Source organism: Musa acuminata, chromosome BXJ1-9 (genome assembly GCF_036884655.1).
Source record: "Musa acuminata AAA Group cultivar baxijiao chromosome BXJ1-9, Cavendish_Baxijiao_AAA, whole genome shotgun sequence".
NCBI classification, from domain to species: domain Eukaryota; kingdom Viridiplantae; phylum Streptophyta; class Magnoliopsida; order Zingiberales; family Musaceae; genus Musa; species Musa acuminata.
In genome coordinates this window covers 1,411,666-1,430,931 of record NC_088335.1, presented here as the reverse complement: position 1 = coordinate 1,430,931, position 19,266 = coordinate 1,411,666, and the positions used below count along the sequence as shown (strand labels likewise).

Here is a 19,266-nt window from a genome sequence, read left to right as displayed (position 1 = left end):
AAATCGAATTTGAGGTGCAAACTCAACGAATCTCGATGAAAAAAATGGTACAACCCAACCGTGGTTGTCTCATGGTCGAGGGAGAGCATTTCTGCACGAATATAACTAAAAATAAAATCTATGTAGATCTATCGGAGGATATGTAATGGCTAGAAAGAAAAAGGTGGCACCACGAGCCCCAATCTACTTCTAATATGGTCTTATTACTCCACATTTTAGTTGTCCGACATATTAGTATTTACATCCAATCTGCATCTAACATTCGACCTTGCCACAAGTACAATGCTAAGAAATTCGACTAGTGTTTCTACAAAATCTAAATCCGGATATACCTGATAAAGTAAAGCCAGAGAATTCAGGAAAGAAAAATAAGCTACTATTATAAATAATCTACTACTCTCTAATAGGTTAAGACAGCCCTTGTAATGGTGTGTTAAGATAAGTTCCGAGATAATTATGCAAAATTATCGACATTACGAATCTGTAATGATATAGCCGTCGAACATTTCTGTTGAACACAACCGTTGGGATAAATGAGCATATCCACTCGGGCTGAGTATACATCTGATCCATAGGATGATATGTCATAAGACTGCCATGTCTCACTTCCCCTTATCAGGTCTGAATGTTACAAAACATTAGTACAAATGTGGTACAAAATTTTGTAATCCTAGTTGGCATACCAGAAGTCAAAATTTCTGATTCTTCAGGAGATTCAAATATTGCTAAAAGACAAAGAAAAAATGTGAATTATGTCATATGATGGGAATTCTCAACTCTCCCTCTTTTCTCATATTGCTTTTCTGGTTAACTGCCACTTCATTTTAGGGGTTTCCTGTTTCCTTCCTAACAGTAGGAATGTGATGGCTCACATCAAATAACATGTTATATACAGCGCATAAACTTCAATTCTGTTGTTTGCAAGGGAAGGATTATGAAGAATTTGGAAGGTTGTCGAGTATGAATGGGCCCAGTTTTCCTGTCCTAAATAAGGTTAGTAACTTCTTTGAGACCATCGTCCGAGCTTCATCACATGCTCTATGAGACGGTATCCTAAATGATTTCCGGAGTGCCGTAAGTTGAGCGTCAATCAGACTTTCTAGTTCACCCTCTTCCTCCAAATTGCCCTCGAAATCTTTGAATGTGAGATACAATGTTCGTTGGACCTCTCTCACAAGATCCTGCATCAAACCAAAGGAATTAGATCATCTCCATCAATATAAAAGACATTTCTGTATGGAATCTGGACTTTGAACACAACCATGGTAATAAATCTTGGTTCACAACTCATACCAGTCCTCAATTGGATTAGTACGAATGTATCGAACAGTATACCAACATATACTGTCCATCATCACTGAAAAAACTAATAAAAAAACCAATACCTAGTTATAACTTAGTGTATTGTTGCCGATTATAGACAAGCAGTACATATCGGTCCGGCCAGGACTTAAAAGTTAAAACCATGACCATGAATGACACTGAAGCATCACAAAGTCTTCATAACTGATTGCAAAAGATGAACATGAGATAATGATAAAAATATGGTCAAGGAACAAGGTGACTTGACAAACTAATGTGCTAAATAACATACTAATGTAAATCAAATGAACTCAGAATTTGAATTCAAATTAATTAATACCCATTTCTGCAGAAATTGATGTGACGTCAAAATTCCATTCTAAAACTCATCCGACACTTCGTCTGACATAGAAATCATATGCATGCAGCACTGTAGTTTTAGAGACCTACTGACATGACACACTGTATATCATATCGGTTTTTCCTTTTTCAGCATCCTATTTTGCTCGGACTGGTATGAGATGGGCGATACATACCGGTCTGGGCATGTACCGGTATGTGGACCACCCATATGTCGAGAGGTCCGGTCCAACCCATTAAAAGAGTCAAAAAACTTGACGTTTTCCTTCAATTAGGGCTCGTGATCCATGACAACCACAGTTTCGTGAGATTGGAATCATCGCTGCTGTCTGATGATGCATACATCCCTCCACCATTCGTTGTCGCCGCCTACCAACCTACCGCCCATTGCGTGCTGCCGACCACAAGTATGCTTCCTCCTTTTCATCCATTGCTTCCTCTTCTTTCTTCTTCTTCTTCCTTCCCTTTCCTCCACCGCCTCCTGTTCTTCCTCTATTCTCTTTCCTCCTTCCTCCTCTTCCTCAACTGTCATCCTCTTCTCCTTCATCTTCAAATCACCGATATATACCAGTGTATCACGTGTTGGTATACTGATACCAACTGGTATATACTGGTCTGACAAGAGCAATATACCCAGCGGCCAGCACGACATTTTTTCTTCTCCCTATAATCTTACTATTAAGTCAGGAAAAAGAAGTTTAATCCCAAGAGTCCAAGGAGAATTTGAAACTAAGCATCAAATTTTCCATACCAAAACACTGACAATATGAAAACAATCTTATCAACCCAACTCTTAGAATTCGAGCAATAATGTTGAAAATGAAAATGAATTTTTTGAACCTTACTTGCTATAGTTCCTGTACCAGATAACCCAATACACCGAGACTCAGCTGTCATGTCATAGGCATGGGGACAAGCTAGGAGACTGAAAACCTTGTGCACAATCATGTCTGTTTTATCATTTTTTTGTGCTAAATATAAACTAATTAGATTGAGGATATATACATGTGTATGTTAATACATGTTTGTGTAAAGAATATCCACAAAATATGCAAAATGATAAAACTAGAATGTCTAGAACAAAAAGGTAGATGTAACTAGGAACTATTACTTGGTAATCCTAGTTTATTATATGGAAGAAATAAAATCCCTATTAGTAAGAAGTCAATATGATGCAATTCTAAAGTAGCATGGAATTAGTAAAAATTAATACCTCAATGTACAAAGCATCAGAATCAGACACATTCAATTGCCTCCTCCTCTTTGGAATTGAGTCAGCAAAAATATTCTTGTTTCTTCCATCAAACTCAGGTGCTGTCCGCATTCGTTCATTACCTAAGCGATCCCAATGTAGAGGTGTTCTCCTACTATTCAAAATTGCCAATAAATATTGAGCAATGCGTTCTTCACCAACCACTGAGTCTTTGACAGCCCCTGCACACAAAATAGATAAGCGAGACAACAGAACGACAAGAATATACAATGTAACTGTCAGATATTTGCAAGTATTATAGCAGAGTGCTCGAGCCAATAGTTACTTAATGTATTTGTCAGTGAAAAATGATCTCAAATTATAAAAGTAGTCTGCCCCAAAGTCATGGTTTTATATCATTTAGCTGTAAGCAGATCTAGTGAAAAAAGGTAGCACTTCAGAATTTTCACTGGACTTTCACCCCTATTATTGATAAAATGATAATTTTTTAAGATAATTATCTCAAAGTAATTTTGAGCAAGATTAATGTTGATAAATTCTGTTTTAGGTATATATATTACAATTTACATTGCCCAAAAAATTACAATTCAGTAGGGTCTAAAATTGGAAAATCTCAAGGTCATTTAATACATAAGATTATGAGGTACTTTTTTGTCTGAAAGAGTCTTGATTGGTAATATTATCTACTTTGTCCCATTATTTCTAAGTCCTATTTGCAGCGGAAGCCTGTCTAATTCAGGTCATCTAAACATAGGGTGACTCCTGACTACTACAAGAAATCATTTGAAGCTTACAGCCCATGTACTTCTCTCCCACCTATTCCTCATAAACTGTTCACTACAATTATTCCATTTTTATTTATCATAAGAAAATAAGCCACAATAATACTTACTCAAATCAGCCAAAAGATTTACTGGTTAATTATCTGCTGATATAAGTTTTAAAATTGGAACTAACACAATTTGGATTTTGAACCAACTGAATAACCTTCACTATTTTGGTTAACTCGGAGAGTCCAATCAAGCATAATAATGAAAGGATGTTCACGCCAAACATAGATGAGACCAAGGAATGCTATCTTGTCTTGGACCCAAGCCAGACCTGTAGGTACAGCCAAAACTGGTGTACCAAGGGCTGGTATGCCAGTGCGTACCAACACTCTGTTGGGAAAGGGAGAGGAGGGGAGGAAGAAGGAAGAGGAAGAGAAAGAGGAAGAGGAAGGAAGAAGAGGAGGATGGCTGGCAGCTGATGGCGGCAGCGATCGGGCAAGAATTCTGTGGCGAGAAGATGGTGGTTGAGATCAAGCAAGACCTAGTGATTGGGATTTATAACATATAATATAATTTTTTAAATGGACAGAACTGGATTGCCCAACATTTTGTTTCTGGGTAATGAGCTTAATGTCCTTTAATTTATCCATATTAGTAGGAATTTTAGTGCTGAAGCTCACAAATTAGCTAGTATGGGTTGTATACGTGACAAAGCAGTTGTCTAGGGGGCTGATTCCGGAACCCATTTTTTTGTTAATGTTCCCAACTTTTGAAGTTAATAGATGAGCTAGTTTCTTTCCAAAAAAAAACAATGAGTCTTGTTTGCAATAATTAATTGATAAGTATATTTGCATCATGGGTCTGCTCCATTTAGAATTGAGCAACATAATTTTCTTTGGTTCTAGCTGATGGAAAAGACAATTATTAGTTTATGTTTTCTTAGTTATAATTGAATTTGTGACTTCTAACCTTCCTAACTTATCACCCTTTTTGATTCACATAAAATAGAGATTATTATGTAAGATATTGTTCAGATATATGAAACACAATTCCAGAAATTCTTCATTTTAGGTCAATTCTCGACTTTCTTATTCATCTGTGCTACAAGGTTTTACTATGTGCAACAGATTGAATAAAGGGTATAACGACCTTTGACTTGTAACTTATTTATTAGGTGGCTCATTTTCCTCTTTCTAAATCTTTTTGTTTACTATGTAAAATCTATTACTCCATTTTTTTTCTGCCACTCAAGAATAAACAGAATAGCATGTCATTCTAAAGCACATTACTAGCCAAACATTGTTATCCTCTATCATGGTGTGAAGACTATGTTACAAATAGTAGCAAATTGAGGGTGAAGAATTACAACCATAAAAAAAAGGGTACCTGTTAAAGCAAGCTTTAGGCCCGTCTCTATATCTGGTATGCTAGGCACAAGGACACCTGGTGTATCCAGTACATATATGCTAGGCCGATTTGCAATCTGTCCACCATTATATCAAGTTCAATTACAAGCTGTTGGAAACATAATCATATAGATTCCCAATTACCAATACAGAGTTTATCAGCAAAAGAACTTGCTATGCACTGATGAAACATTTCAACCAAACATCAGAAGTTGACTGTTACAACTTCCATATGTTTATTTCTATTATAAATTAGAACTGTGCATCCAGAAAATCCAAAACAGTAAAGCAAGATTACAATATTAAAAAGAGAATGGTGCATAAATCAAATCACAAAAGGACAATTTAGGAAATATGAAATAGATTTTGCTTACTTAGCAGATACACATTAATCTGATAATAAAGTGCTAATATAAGAAATACATGGCAGTCATTTCCCAAATCACGTATGACCACATAAGTTTATAAACAAAATCTGCAACATTGTGAATGGCAAAGCAGGAGAGCAGCATAAATAATTAAAAACTGTAATACTTGGAAACCATGGTGTGGTCCTGACATGAAGTGCCTAATGCATATAACTCAAGTCATGCTAGCAACTTTAGAAATAAAGTTTGTCAAGGTACAAAGAAATTATATTATACAAGAACACCAGTCCAGAAAATTTATCCTCTAGACTGCACCAACATGCATATGCAGACAATACGTTGTGCCATTATGCAGCCACACTCTGCTCATATGTATTGCCTTCATGTGAGGGCCCAGTGCCACTTATGTGGTTTAAAAAAAATACATGGTAAGTGCAAGTGCAACATATTCCATTAGAAGGCAGAATATAGATAAAGTGGTTGTATTAGAATCTTATCTTGTAGCAGTTCTTACTTGTTGGATAATACTTAAATTGGTTCACTATTATATAAAAGTTTACTGGTAATATTTTGCTTATTTTAACGGCACCAATAACCCTGAAACAAATGGTCACTAACTGCTTCATGATTCAATTGGTCTACATGGTAAGGAACATCTACCAAGACCCTTAACTAGTCAAGGTCACCAACCCTAGTGAACGAATCTTACAACTTGAGATTAGGTTATTTCATTTCACTTCTATTTTCATGCATACTGGAGGTCATATGGAGGTGTCCTAGGTCATCAACACTTCTAACAGCATCATGTTCAACCATATTGTGGTAGATGGGAAAAATAAAAAAACTATTGCTCCTTTCCAAGGAACTGTTCATATCAAGTGCTTTTGTGTACCAGTCTGTCAAGTAGGAAGGGTAGAAAGTCAAGACTAATCACCTTCACATTTTTACAGCGTCATCATATGATAAAAAACATGCCCTTAAAACATGCCCATAACCATACCTTAGCATGATGAATAACAAAAATTGAAACAATATGTACAAAAGAAAGTTGAGGAGACAGCATGTACTAATATTAAACATGTTAGGATAAAACTGAAAATATCAAGACCTTGTATCCTGCAATGTCCTGTGTCACACCTGGCAATGGTCCCACCGTAGCACACTTGATCTTCTCCTGCACTACAAAGAGTGCCAATAGAAACCTAAGTACCTCATTGGAAGAAAAGATAATAATATTATTAAAGGAAACTGCATATCTCACCTGGAAAACGAGAATTTGCAATCTGATGGATAGAATTGATAAGAGATGATTTGCCAACATTTGGGACACCAACAACCATAACAAGAAGTGTAGGTTCTCTAGAAATGACTTCCTTCAATTTCAACTCCACAAGTGCTAGAAGCTTTTAATCATAGAAAATTTAATTCAGCTTAAAAAGCCAATAATCATATTGAAACAATTAAGAAAGTCTTATGGAAATAATAAAACTTGGAATGAAAAGAACATTTTAATTTAGCTTATAGACATGTTGAAGATAAAAAGATTCAAGCAATTAAAATATACAACAATTCTATCACCAGTTAGCTAAAGATTTTGTGGCAACACCAGTAATAAGCTCAAGTTAAAAGTTTGAAGTTGTATACCTATTACACAGCAGCCGATGCACTGGGGGCCAGTGAGCTTAGTTACTTAAAATGAAACAATAACTAGAAAAAAAAAAAAGTACAGTCACAATTGTTAGAACATGTCCATTCATCTCCAACGAGTATTGGAATTATCTTGAGTGGCTTCCACACAAGTATTATCATGTTTGACAGAAATAAAGAAATGCAATGAATAACAATTCCCAGGTCTGATGGAGTAAAACATCAAATTCATTCACCAACTTTATATATTCATGAGTTACAAAGTGTTTTAAACCAAATAAGCCATCTTGTTCATGTTTTAAACCAATGTTTTAAACATTGCATCGGTCTTGTTCATGTCTCTGATTCAGCAGCATTACCATTTACAAGCATTCGTGAATATTTAAAGAGGATAGAAGGACAAGGTTATGATGGAGCAAGTAACACACAAAGTAAATTTAATGGTCTCAATATGAAGTAACACAATTCTGCTATCTGTGTTCATTGTTTTGCACATCAACTTCAACTAGTGCTCAAGACAAAAGCAAAAATAAAAGGTCCAAAATGATAGAATGGTGCGAGCATGAAGGCTTGCGAGGAATTGTCTGCTTTGGATGAGCTCGTACGGTTTTGCCCTTTCGGGGTGAGCCCCAAAAAGCGTCTCTGAGGGTAAGGGTGATGTTAGAGGCTTATAAGTTCTTGGTTCCCCTACTTCTCAACCGATGTGGCCCACCCCCCGCCCCCGTAGGGGAGCCGAGAGTTCATCACCCTTCTTCTAACACCATTCTGATAAATCAACATCTTGTCATCATTCGTGCGAGTACGAAGGCTCACGAGGAATTATCCGTTTTGGGTGAGCCAAAAGGGCAAAACTGTCTGAGCTCACCCAAAACGAACAATTTCTCGCAAGCCTTCATGCTCGCACCAATGACAACAAAATATTGACTTATCAAAAGGTATTTGGTCTTAAGATTAGGGATGATAGAATCAAGGTCAACAAGTCCATGACTAATGAATAAAACAACTTATGATTCTTAATAATAAGTGAAAATGAATGTATTCAATTACCTTTATAGAAAAATAAAGAACTCTCAACATTAAAAAGGAATTACATAGTTCCAATTTGTTAAACAATTTTTGCAATTATACATGCATATGCACATCATTTGAAATTTTGAAGTAGTATGGAAAAAAGTCAACTTGGCTTCCGTTAACCCCTTAAAGCATCAATTATATCCAGTTGTAATGTCACTGTTTAACTTATAGCAGGAATGGAGTGCATGCAGCTGTGCAGGAATCCAGATTTTCCTTCACCAAAATCCCAAAGTATTAAGTCAACTAGATGGGGGCACAAGACTGAGATTTGGACACTTTTCAAAGAGGATACAGTATAGAGTTGACATTATATTTAACTGCTTTTAGTAGGTTCCAGCATATAGTTGGCACTATAATTAAATGTTTTTCATCTTCAACATCATCTAAAATGTCACATGGTACTTTAGGGAAAAAAAGACAATAGAAATAATGAACATAAAAATCAGAAAAAGTGGAACCATTTAAATAAAAATATTCCCCAACTTATTTGAATAATTTGTACAATGTCAATTGAGAATTATAGTTGGAGGAACCAAATAGTATGTTTAACATATTTGATGGAGCAGACAAACCTGGCTTACAGAACTTTTGAGGTGAGCATTCATTGACAGACAGTCTTGCTTGCATGACTCAAAATGCTGTACCCATCGCTGTAAATCAGAAGAAAAGTTTATTTTACTGAACAGTACAAGATAAAAGGAAATACAACATATGAATTCAAAAGGTAATGGATTTCAAGAGAACATATAGATGGGCATTCATACTAGGAGACCTTTCTATGATGTTGTCATACAAGTGAAGATGATAAATACTTTAGAAACCACTTACATGCATTATGTTCGGATTTGCCATATCTTTCTTATTTAGGGCAATTATACGCCTCTTACAGGAAAGCAGACTCTGGAGATCCTCATTAGCGGATGATAATGGAATCTGCAGATAGGAATAGAATATGGGCTTCAGTTGACTGCTTATAATTAATTGCATATAAGAGATTATAACTATCAGAAATTAATATATGAGCCCAAGTAATAATGTGAAATGGTCAAATTTTGAATAATTTTTTAGGCAACTATAATATAACATGATTCTCAAAAAGAAAAGCATAATTTTACATAACTGAGAAAAACAAATCAAAGTAAAATAAATTTTGTCAAACGCTACCTAAATCTTTTGTCTCAAAGCAGCACACTGATGTCAAATGAGGCAGAACTAGAAGTAAATTTGAAATGCCAAAAGAAAAAAGAAGAGAAGAATGTCATGATTTTTGTGAAGACAAGAAGAAGAAGAAGCACAGCTGGAGTTGAGCATCAAAAATTAACAAGCTGACATGGTCATTAATATCTGAAATAAGATGTACGATTATAGATGATGGAAACCAAACATTAAACTACATTAGGTACACCTCATACTACAAGAATTAGCTTACCATGCTCCTCTTACAGCCTAAAATTAAGCTCCAACGACCAAACAGAAAACAGCATGTACTGAGACGTCAACAATTTTTATTACTTTGGTGGCTAGAATCAGTTAAAGCAGTTGCTGAAAAGAAAAGAAGCATAACACAACCGAGTGATATAATTATGCAGATAGAGTTTAACCAACAAAGAGTGTCAATGTAAAAATTGTCATTACCGAAAGAAGAGTGTGACCTATAGTGTGCTTGCTCAAGTGAAGGCAGCAACTGGATCAACTCACAAAAGAGCACTTGTCTGTCATTTCATTTACAAGTAGATAGCCATTTAGAAGTATCAGGTTTTCTATGATGCTTAAGAAAGAGGTGTTTAGGTTGCGACTTCAGTGCCCCTCAAAGTCTTTTCATCGAACAAATGGTAGACAACTTACCACTTGTGTTTTCATTCCCAGAACGTCCCCATTAACAAACTAAAAGACTATACAAGTTCAGGAGAACGATGGTCGAAGCAAGGAGGCGTCGCTTAGGATTGTTAGGGCAGCAAGAGGTACTAAAGTTGTTTGGGTGGCGGGGAAGGAGAGAAAAGTGGTGCAAGAGAGTGGTGTCTCACGCGGGCATCGCGTACTTCGATGACGAGGTCGGCGAGCCTGAGACGATCACGGATAGCCCGAGTGGCGGCAGCCATGTGCCCGGGGAACCAGTTGATGACACCACCACCGGGGTTGAACCCCATCTCCGCGATGCGTTTGCCCATCTGCGCCCGCCCACCCATCTTCGCCGCTACACCCCTCCTCCCCTCCCCTGCCTACACCGCCGGAGCGTGCTCGGACGGCGCCTCCTTTCTGTTCGGTCGTGTGGCTACTTGGACCGAACGCGCTACACCGCGGGACTGCCGCTGAGGAAGGGCAGCCTGGGAAGAGCTCGGGCTCAGAGGAACTGGGCCATGGTCGATAGCCCATCGTCTTAAAGACAATGAAAATTGAGGGGCGATTGATTTCCTGAAAAATACTTCTCTTTTTTTTTTCTGAAAGATACCTCAATTTTCAGTTTTCTTATTTATCATATGATTTTTTTTTTCTCTAATACATTTGAGATGTTCTTTTGTTATTATTCGAAGTTTGTTTTCTCCGCCCTATCAGATCTCCACATATTAGTGAGGTTTGGGATGAGAAAAATAAGCATAAAAATAGGAGAAAATACAAAGGAGAGAGAGATGGGATGACGATTAACAATGGGAGAGACGACAAAATGGATGCGAGGAGGGTAGAAGTAAGGATAAGGTTTTTTATATTATGAACAATTATAAAGAGATGAGAGTCATGACTAAGAATCTATGATATTGGATGAGTAATTGATGCTAAGAATCTATGATATTGGATGAGTAACGTTGAATTTACTTATTTTTTATGACAGAGAGGTGGAGAGTAAAAAAAAGATAATAACAAAAAAGATAATAAAAAAAATAACTCAGACCTTTTGCATATCTCGCATGTGGATAATAAAATTATTCCATCAAAATAAATATAATCTCACACCACTCAACATTAATTCATCTCTCATTGATCCATTATCCACATGGATCAATGAAATATATAGAAATAAAAATACAATCACATCAAATAAATATAGGATATATTTTTTTCTTCGAATAAGATAATTTTCTTGATTTGATTTAAGGAATAACCTTCTTTTCCTCATGATATTATTCTTTCTAAAGATGAATACTTAAGATATCTAATCAAGATTTATAATATTTTAATCAATAATTTGATTTCTTCCACTTTTTCTAAATTTGTTTCTTTTTTCTTAGTGTTGAGTAAATGTTGTCACATGAGAACTTATTCAATATACCTATAAATTAATAAAATTTATTTAAATAACACAAACTAAATTACTCTTGGAAAACAATTGTGACGACGAGGGATATTTAAGATATTATAGAAAAAAGAGATACCATATAAGGAAAACTAAAAACTAGAGGCATATTTAAAAAAAAATCCAAAAACAAAAGCTTTTTATGCAAATGGTAAAAATTTTAATTGGTATTAATAAATTTTAAAATTTTATATCCATTCCTCTGAGCTTGAATTCAAAAATTAAGGAGCCAAATAATAGTTGATAATGAATCAGGAGTTTATTGGATGTGACAAAAAGATAATTAAGTATATGCCTTTTGTAGATTGATGATAAATGATCTGCAATAATCCTTCAATCTATATTATTGCAGTTTTTCATGCATTATTGAATGTATTAATAAGCTTTTATGACAGCTACATATGGCAACATTGGAACTCTTTAAATGACCAGAATCAACAAAATTCACTTCGAGGGTATTGTAATGAGAAATATTATTAGACTAAGATGTGCAGAAAAGAATTGGGATGAAGCAGATCCCATATTAAATACTGCCATTTGTCTTATATGTCATGTATATATGTATGGATCTAAAATAAATCAAGATAAAATTATCATGATTCTCTTAATATTTTGATAATATATTATGATCATCATAAAATGACATTTTCTGATTCTTTGCATATGATCATAATTTGATCATGCATTGCTACTGATTCATTCAAATCAAGCAGGATTGCTGTTACTAGTAAAGATATCTGTAAGTTCAGTGAATTGGAAACTCATTTAATTTTACATCTACTTGAATGTGTTTTGTACTGAACTTTTTGGGCAAAACATATGACTATTAGCTTACATGATAAGCAACTACAAGTGGTCATTCATCAGTTTCAACAAGAGTTGTATGGATGAGAAGATAAGTGGCTACAGGATCATCAAATGACATTTAGTCATTTATTACATCTAAGCATGCTATCATGGCATGTTTCCAGAAGCATTCAATTCAGATCAATCAGGATTGATGTTAGTAGTATAGATATCTACAAGTTCAATGAATTGGAAGATCATTTAATGTACATCTACTTGAATATAGATTTCTCTTTTGTGTTTGACCCATTAAAAGAAATATATATCTTGTAAAATCTCCCATTTGCTAAGCAATTATGTGCTGAAAATTTGTTCATTGTTATATTATGGTATTTATTATCACACGTTGATCTAACAATACATACATATCTATGCTTCCACTTTTATCTCCTCTTTTTTTACGTCTTCTCTTCCTAACAACACATTGAATCTGTGTTGTAAGATTGGATCGAACAAAACCTAAGAAATGGACCGTCCACATATTAGATTGAGATATTCTTTATTTTTTATTCATTATCCAAAAAAATATTTTTAATATAATATTAAAAATATATTTTATTTTAAAATCATCTAATATTTATATAATTTTAAATAATGTGAAACTAAATAATCTTATCAGTCTTTAAAATAAAAAAAACCTGACAGGAATCCTTATTCCCGTACTTCTCAATTAATATGGGACTAAATGATTACAATAATTTACTATATCGATAGTTAGAACCTGATTTGGACATGTTTGAATGCACTTCACATTTATGCTTTGCTTCGGTTTTCTAGCGCAGCCACGAAACCACAAGCCATACACTGACTTTTAGTAACATGGATTCACCGGAATCTATAAATAAGATCCATACTAGATTACGATTCGAGTATAAGATACAATCGAATCTCATCCAAACCCACGATGCGATCGATGTCCGTAGGTAGAATCCCACGGGATGCCTCAGCATGCGCATCGAACGAACGATACCTATATATGGTGGAACGTGGTGTACTCGATCGAACGGCGAACCTTATTAAGACGACGATACCAAGTCGCCAAGCTCGATCCGTTGGTTTCTCGTGTTCTTGTTGATGTTGTTGCGATCTCTTGCCACCCGGGTTGGACTCCCCGGAAGATTTAGTTTCCCCTTTTGTTCGCGGCATCCTAATCCGGACATGAAAACCTTCCCTGTCCCCCCCCCCTTGCTTTTGCTGAGCTGTTCGCGGGACATCTGGATCTGCTCGTGCATGTCGTCGATGATTTCTATGAGCGAGGAAGGGAAATGAATCTTATCTTTTGCGTCGACGACCATTTGAATTCTGGCGGCCTTCATCCGTCGCGTTTCTACATAAGTTGGACTGGACTCGGCTGCGTGCTTACCATCCGTTCGTGGAATTGCGGAGGAGATAGCGAAGAAGACATCGATCGGGTTCCGCTGTGCAGGCGGCCTGGAGTGCGTGCTGAGCTTTCGTGAAGACCCTGCGCATGGGTTCGTGCCTATCGACTGGCGGGTGCAGTACCCCGTCGTCCGTCTCATCGCCAACGTCGCCGAAATGGCCCGGGTCGAGGAGGCTGCGGAGATCCTCCGGGAGTGAGGAGCAGCTCCATAGGATCTCCGGGAGGTTGTTCTTGAACGGGGCCACCGACTGCGCTTCGCTCTTCACCCAGCAGGGGAAGAAGGGCATCAATCAGGACGCCATGATCGTTTGGGAGGTGATATTTGATGCTTCTCTCACCATCTTAATTTAGCCTGTAGAACAAGATATTTAATGGTTGATGGTAGATTGGCGTCTTGTTGCACGTTTCATTCGAATGCTTTGTCGGGATGGAGTATTTGTGTCGATGTTTGGGATGACCTTTTACTTCTGCTCATATGACACCGTCTTACTTTAGCCTGCAGAACAAAGTATTTCAAGATTGATAGTAGGTTGGCATCTTGTTGGTCCTTTCGCTCAACATGACACCACCTTTTACTTCTGCTCAAATGGTTTTTTTGGCTTTAAGTTGTTAGCTGCAGATTTATCTTCGATGTTAGGAATAACCTTTTACTTCTGCTTACATACTATTATGCTGCATTGCAGCAAATCTTACTTCATACTTCTTATCAATTGATCTGTGGATCTTTTATTTGGTTCTTAGTTTCACATTACTTTCATTCTTAACGTTCTTCTGGAACATTTGAGTCTTTTGCTGATACTCTTAGATTGGTAATAGATTATCTTGTTGATTTTTCTAATTAGCAAACTTGGAGTTTCTACTTTCATGAGGATGCTCTTCTGTTTGATGTTAATAGACAACATATTTTGCTTTGCGTCGATGCTTTCATGATGTATTGCATCGATTATTTTAAGCATACAACTGACACCCTGATTGTTATAAACTTATAATTACTCATTTTACTTTCTCTTTCATATTTGCATTGATTCTACATGTCATACTGCTATGAACCGTCTGATTAGTCTTATTAATGGTCTAAATTTATCATTCTCAAAGTCAGTAGTCTAAAATTCTTCTAATCTTGAGTTTTTTAGAAACGACTTCGACGAAAGCTTTGCATTTGAATAGAAGAGCTCCTATCTAAGATCTCCAATTTTCTTAATGTAACCTCCTATTATGCTTGCTTAATATTCATGCTCCAATTATTGGCACAAGTGTTCACATAATCAAGTCTTTAATATCTAATGTACTTTTTGGAATATCAAGAACCTACCAAAATATTTGAGCAATGGTCAATTCATATTTATGTCTACCACACCATATTTCTGGGAACTTATTAGTGCATATTAAACATGAAAATTACCTTATCACTTCCCATATCTGGTCTTTCTGCATTGTCTTCTTTCTAGGGTCTACTATCCATTGGCATGTCTAACAATTCTGAGAAATTTTTTATCTTCCATGTTCAGAATTTTGGTTCTAGAAATGATACTGTTTTTTGTGGAGTTTTTGATGGCCATGGTCCACTTGGCCATATGGTTGCAAAGAGAGTCAGAGATGTTCTCCCTCTAAAGCTAACCGACGATTGGAAATGTGGGGAATCTAGAGAATTCAGCGCAAGTAGTCCAGGAAACTCTGCTTCAGAACATTCAACTGCATCTCCCAAAGAGGAGATTAGAGATTCCACCAAGTTTGAAGAAAAAGACGAGCACTCTCAGAACCTCAAGATGCTAAAAGATTCATTGCTGAAGGCTTTTAGAAACATGGATAAAGAGCTGAAACAGAAACCTGGTTTTGATTGCTTTTCCAGTGGGTCGACAGCAGTAACTTTGATCAAGCAGGTTAAACATTACTCATTAACATCTTATAGTGTTCATATATTCTTTGAAGTTTGAAGCAAACACTTGAAGGTTTAAGACTAATGCTGGATTTTACATGGAACCATGCGGACAAGTCTGAGACTAATGGCCTGCTATTGTCTGAATGTTCTACCTCTGCAGGGTCAAGAACTTGTTATCGGACATGTTGGAGACTCGAGAGCTGTTCTTGGTACTAGAGATAAAAACAATTCATTGACCGCGGTGCAGTTGACTGTGGACCTAAAACCAAATCTTCCAAGTAATTACTTTCATTCCTTCTTCTTCAAGCTTTTGATTAGATATAAACATAGGCATCCATTTTTTAGTGTCGTGTTAAATATGTCGATTGCAATCGTGTATGAGATTCACTCTCTCTTTGCAAATAAGCAGGTGCTTTTTATTTAGGCAGTTAGCATCTTAACTATGTGGATAAGATTTCAAACATCTATTACTTCTATGTCTGACTGTCCTATGTGGTGGTACTGCTAAATAGTCCTACAGATGGCCTACCACACAGCAGTTTTTCTTCTTGTTTCAGGACTTCTGGGTCTTCATTGAGGATTTCTGTTAGAACTGTGGATTCTAGACTTTCTTATCTCCTTGTAAGAATTTTTGTCCTGCTATTATTAAGGTAGATTGATTGGAAAGAAATCATCATCACATTTTATAAATGTCTGAAGAACTTATCCTAGTCTCCTAGCTTACTACTATATTAGATAATGATCTGGTAAGAGAGAATTTTATGTAATACATTTTAAAAGCATTCTGGTTTTCAACATATTAGTCCCTCTGTCAACCCATTCATCATCGATGCAAGAATCTTCCAAATAACGTCCAACTCTTTCCTCTTAATTGTTTCCAAACTGTACGAGTGGGTGAATAATTTGTGGCAAGTAATTGTAATGCATGAGACTGTATGAAGAGCCTCGGTGATTAACGGTTATTAGTTAGAGTTGGAACCATCGGGGAGCATGGAAGATAAACATAGATTCATGATAGGGATCAGGCTATATGAAGAGCATGGAAGATCTATTAATGAGAAAGTGATATCTTCAAGGGGATTCTTATGAAAATTCACCATGCTTATCCTTGACTATGTCAACTAGAGATTTGATCAAAAGCAGTTCTGTGGGTACAGATCGGATGTGAAATTTAAGCTTAAGATAACTAAGACAGACAGATGAGGAAGTTTCTCTGTATTTTCTAATTCTCTTAGAGGGTACAGATTTACTAGCTCCAAGCTGAAACGTCATCATATACTTCCATGATTCTGTCGATTCTAATTTTCACAACTCAAAAAGATTCGTGCAACATCTCAAAGAGGTCTACAATTGCGAGTTTATCCTTTGAATTTATAGACTTAAAAAAATTATAGTGTAAGGCATTATGTATTCACATATCCTTTTGCAACTCTTTTTGTTTGCATATATTGAGAAGTAAAAGGATGCATGGGTTCATGATAAACTTTTGATCTACGACATTTCTCATGTTATTATGTTCACTTCATATTTGACATTTGAAGTTAGTATAAGGACTTCAATGAAGCTCCTGGCCTCATTATAAGCTGAGATCACTGAGGTCAAATGAAGCAAAGCAAAACCGAAACAGAACCAATGTCATCTTTTAATTCTGCTAAACCAGATCTTTTCCTGACAAATGGGATCTCTTTTTAGCTGAACACTAAGATATCTCAACTGATACATTGTTTGTGGTTGCTCAAGTCAGTTTTCATTTCACAGTTTATTTGGTAATCCGAAGAATATAATCTGTCTTTTCAGACATTTCCTTGGGGTACCAGAAAAGCTAGCAAAATGGCTTGAGGACTCTCTAGAAATCAGTAGTTTGTGCAAATCATACAAAATGTCAAAGTATAACAGTACTTCCCAGTTCCCACAATGTGGAATGTTGGGTCTAAGATCTCTTACTTGGTTGTGTTTTCTTCCCCATGGTTCTTTCTAAATCTGTTTTTCAATATTTTCAATCTCATCTTCTTTAAAAACCATCACGCAGCTTTTGTTTATTGCTTTAACTTAATATTGGAGTAATTAAAACTTCATTTTAATGACATACGTTGAGGTTTTAAAATTACTTTTTAAGCACGCAAGCTCCCTGAAGAGTGCTTTATCTATTTTCTTGTGGACTATAGATTATTCATTTATTCCTTAGACATTTAATGATGAACTTGAATCACAACAGGTGAAGCAGAAAGAATAAGGCAGTGTAGTGGCAGAGTTTTTGCTCTTAGGACTGAGCCTGATGTGTTACGTGTTTGGCTGCCTAATGGTGACTCTCCGGGCTTGGCTATGACACGAGCTTTTGGAGATTTTTGTCTAAAGGATTTTGGTTTGATTTCTGTACCTGAGATTTCGTGTAGGCGAGTCACAGATAGAGACGAGTTCATCATCTTGGCTTCGGACGGGGTGAGATGAGAAAAAAATTCTATTTTGATCTTTATGCTGCCTATATCTCGCTAGTTACCTCAAACTTGATCACAATGTTAGCCAACAATTTTCTCTTTAGCCTTAGATGTTTGATTCTGTTTACGGTACTGTTAACTCTGCTATCTAAATCTAACAGGTCTGGGATGTGCTATCCAACAAAGAAGTGGTAGACATTGTGGCCTCTGCTCCAGCTCGGTCCTCTGCTGCTAGTTGTCTCGTCCAGTCAGCAGTCAAGGCCTGGAGGCTTAAATACCCAACATCCAGAATTGATGACTGCGCTGTAGTATGCCTCTTTCTCAATGCCGAGGCATCTAACATTTCCTCCATTCGAACGAGATCATTAAATGCGACCAATGCTGGCTGCTACGAGCAAGAGTCCACCAGTTCAAAATCATTGGCCTGTCTTAGCACACTTTCTAGCAATGAAACTCTACAATATGTGATAGGAGAAGGCCCCAACGGCAATTGCCAGGATCGAAGTCCAGTGGATATCCATCCGACAACAACATCACCATAATGTAATGTTTTGTTGCAGGGAACAAGCAGCCAACAAACGCCAAGAGTAAGAAAGATTCTCGAGCTATTGTTTTCATGGGAAGAACAGCACCAGTTTTATTAGTGTGTACAGATGTTCATTCTCTCTCTGCAAATTTGTTTTTAGTCCCAACTTAGTACGAGTTAATGTAATCCATGTATATACTATTAGTTGAAAGCCTCCAATCTGCTGTGTTTTTTAATGTCTTCTCATGTCAATTATTGCCAGTTGTTTCCTTGGTGTATAATCAATGCTATTTTTTCTTTTCATAATTTGGCCTGCCTAGTCGAATTCTAACTCTTGATTCTCTTCGAGGATTTGCAATCAGGGGAGGGTTATGTTAAAAAGTTAATAAATGGAAGATTCGGTTGATAAGATTCAAGTAGGCAAAGAAAAGAATTGATCACTAGAACAGAAGCATATCATGTTATAGATTTCAGGTGTAAAGACTGCACAGCCTACAATACAATCCCTTCGCTGCATTAACTTGGAAAATTTTAGCACCATCTAATCCAAGATATAAACCAACAAAATACTCGTTCAAACTTTGAGGCACAAAGATCATATGCATCTTTCATGCATTCACTGACTAAACGTGATTTTATTGGCACCTACGCCAAGATTATCATGTATTATGACCAGGACTCCAATCATGAGAATGATCTCTTTGTTTGTAGATAAAATTGTTTGTGTGTTGATATCCACATTTACTGGAGCTTGATGCAATGGTATTCTC

General features: G+C 36.4%; 2 protein-coding genes across 4 annotated transcripts; one reads left to right on the top strand and one right to left on the bottom strand.

The window, feature by feature from the left end:
* Positions 1–582: 582 nt before the first annotated feature.
* LOC135592342 (short integuments 2, mitochondrial-like) lies at positions 583–10,460 on the bottom strand. Of its 3 annotated transcripts, XM_065081743.1 has the most exons (9): positions 9,776–10,302; positions 9,570–9,682; positions 8,969–9,073; positions 8,713–8,790; positions 6,681–6,822; positions 6,528–6,598; positions 5,032–5,128; positions 2,876–3,096; positions 583–1,181 (listed from the first exon to the last, which is right to left on the bottom strand). In XM_065081743.1, exons 2-9 carry the CDS (start codon positions 9,570–9,572, stop codon positions 933–935), a joined length of 966 nt encoding a protein of 321 aa, XP_064937815.1. In that variant the 5' UTR covers positions 9,573–9,682; positions 9,776–10,302; the 3' UTR covers positions 583–932. The 3 variants fall into 3 exon arrangements, with proteins under 3 accessions (XP_064937815.1, XP_064937814.1, XP_064937813.1); XM_065081742.1 differs by lacking the exon at positions 9,570–9,682 and having other exon boundaries at positions 10,180–10,460; XM_065081741.1 differs by lacking the exon at positions 9,570–9,682 and having other exon boundaries at positions 10,165–10,455.
* A 2,619-nt stretch (positions 10,461–13,079) lies between these two features.
* Positions 13,080–18,732, top strand: LOC135592341 (probable protein phosphatase 2C 33). The gene is made up of 5 exons (XM_065081740.1): positions 13,080–13,971; positions 15,165–15,536; positions 15,696–15,813; positions 17,751–17,974; positions 18,132–18,732. Exons 1-5 carry the CDS (start codon positions 13,744–13,746, stop codon positions 18,510–18,512), a joined length of 1,323 nt encoding a protein of 440 aa, XP_064937812.1. The 5' UTR covers positions 13,080–13,743; the 3' UTR covers positions 18,513–18,732.
* Positions 18,733–19,266: the final 534 nt, after the last annotated feature.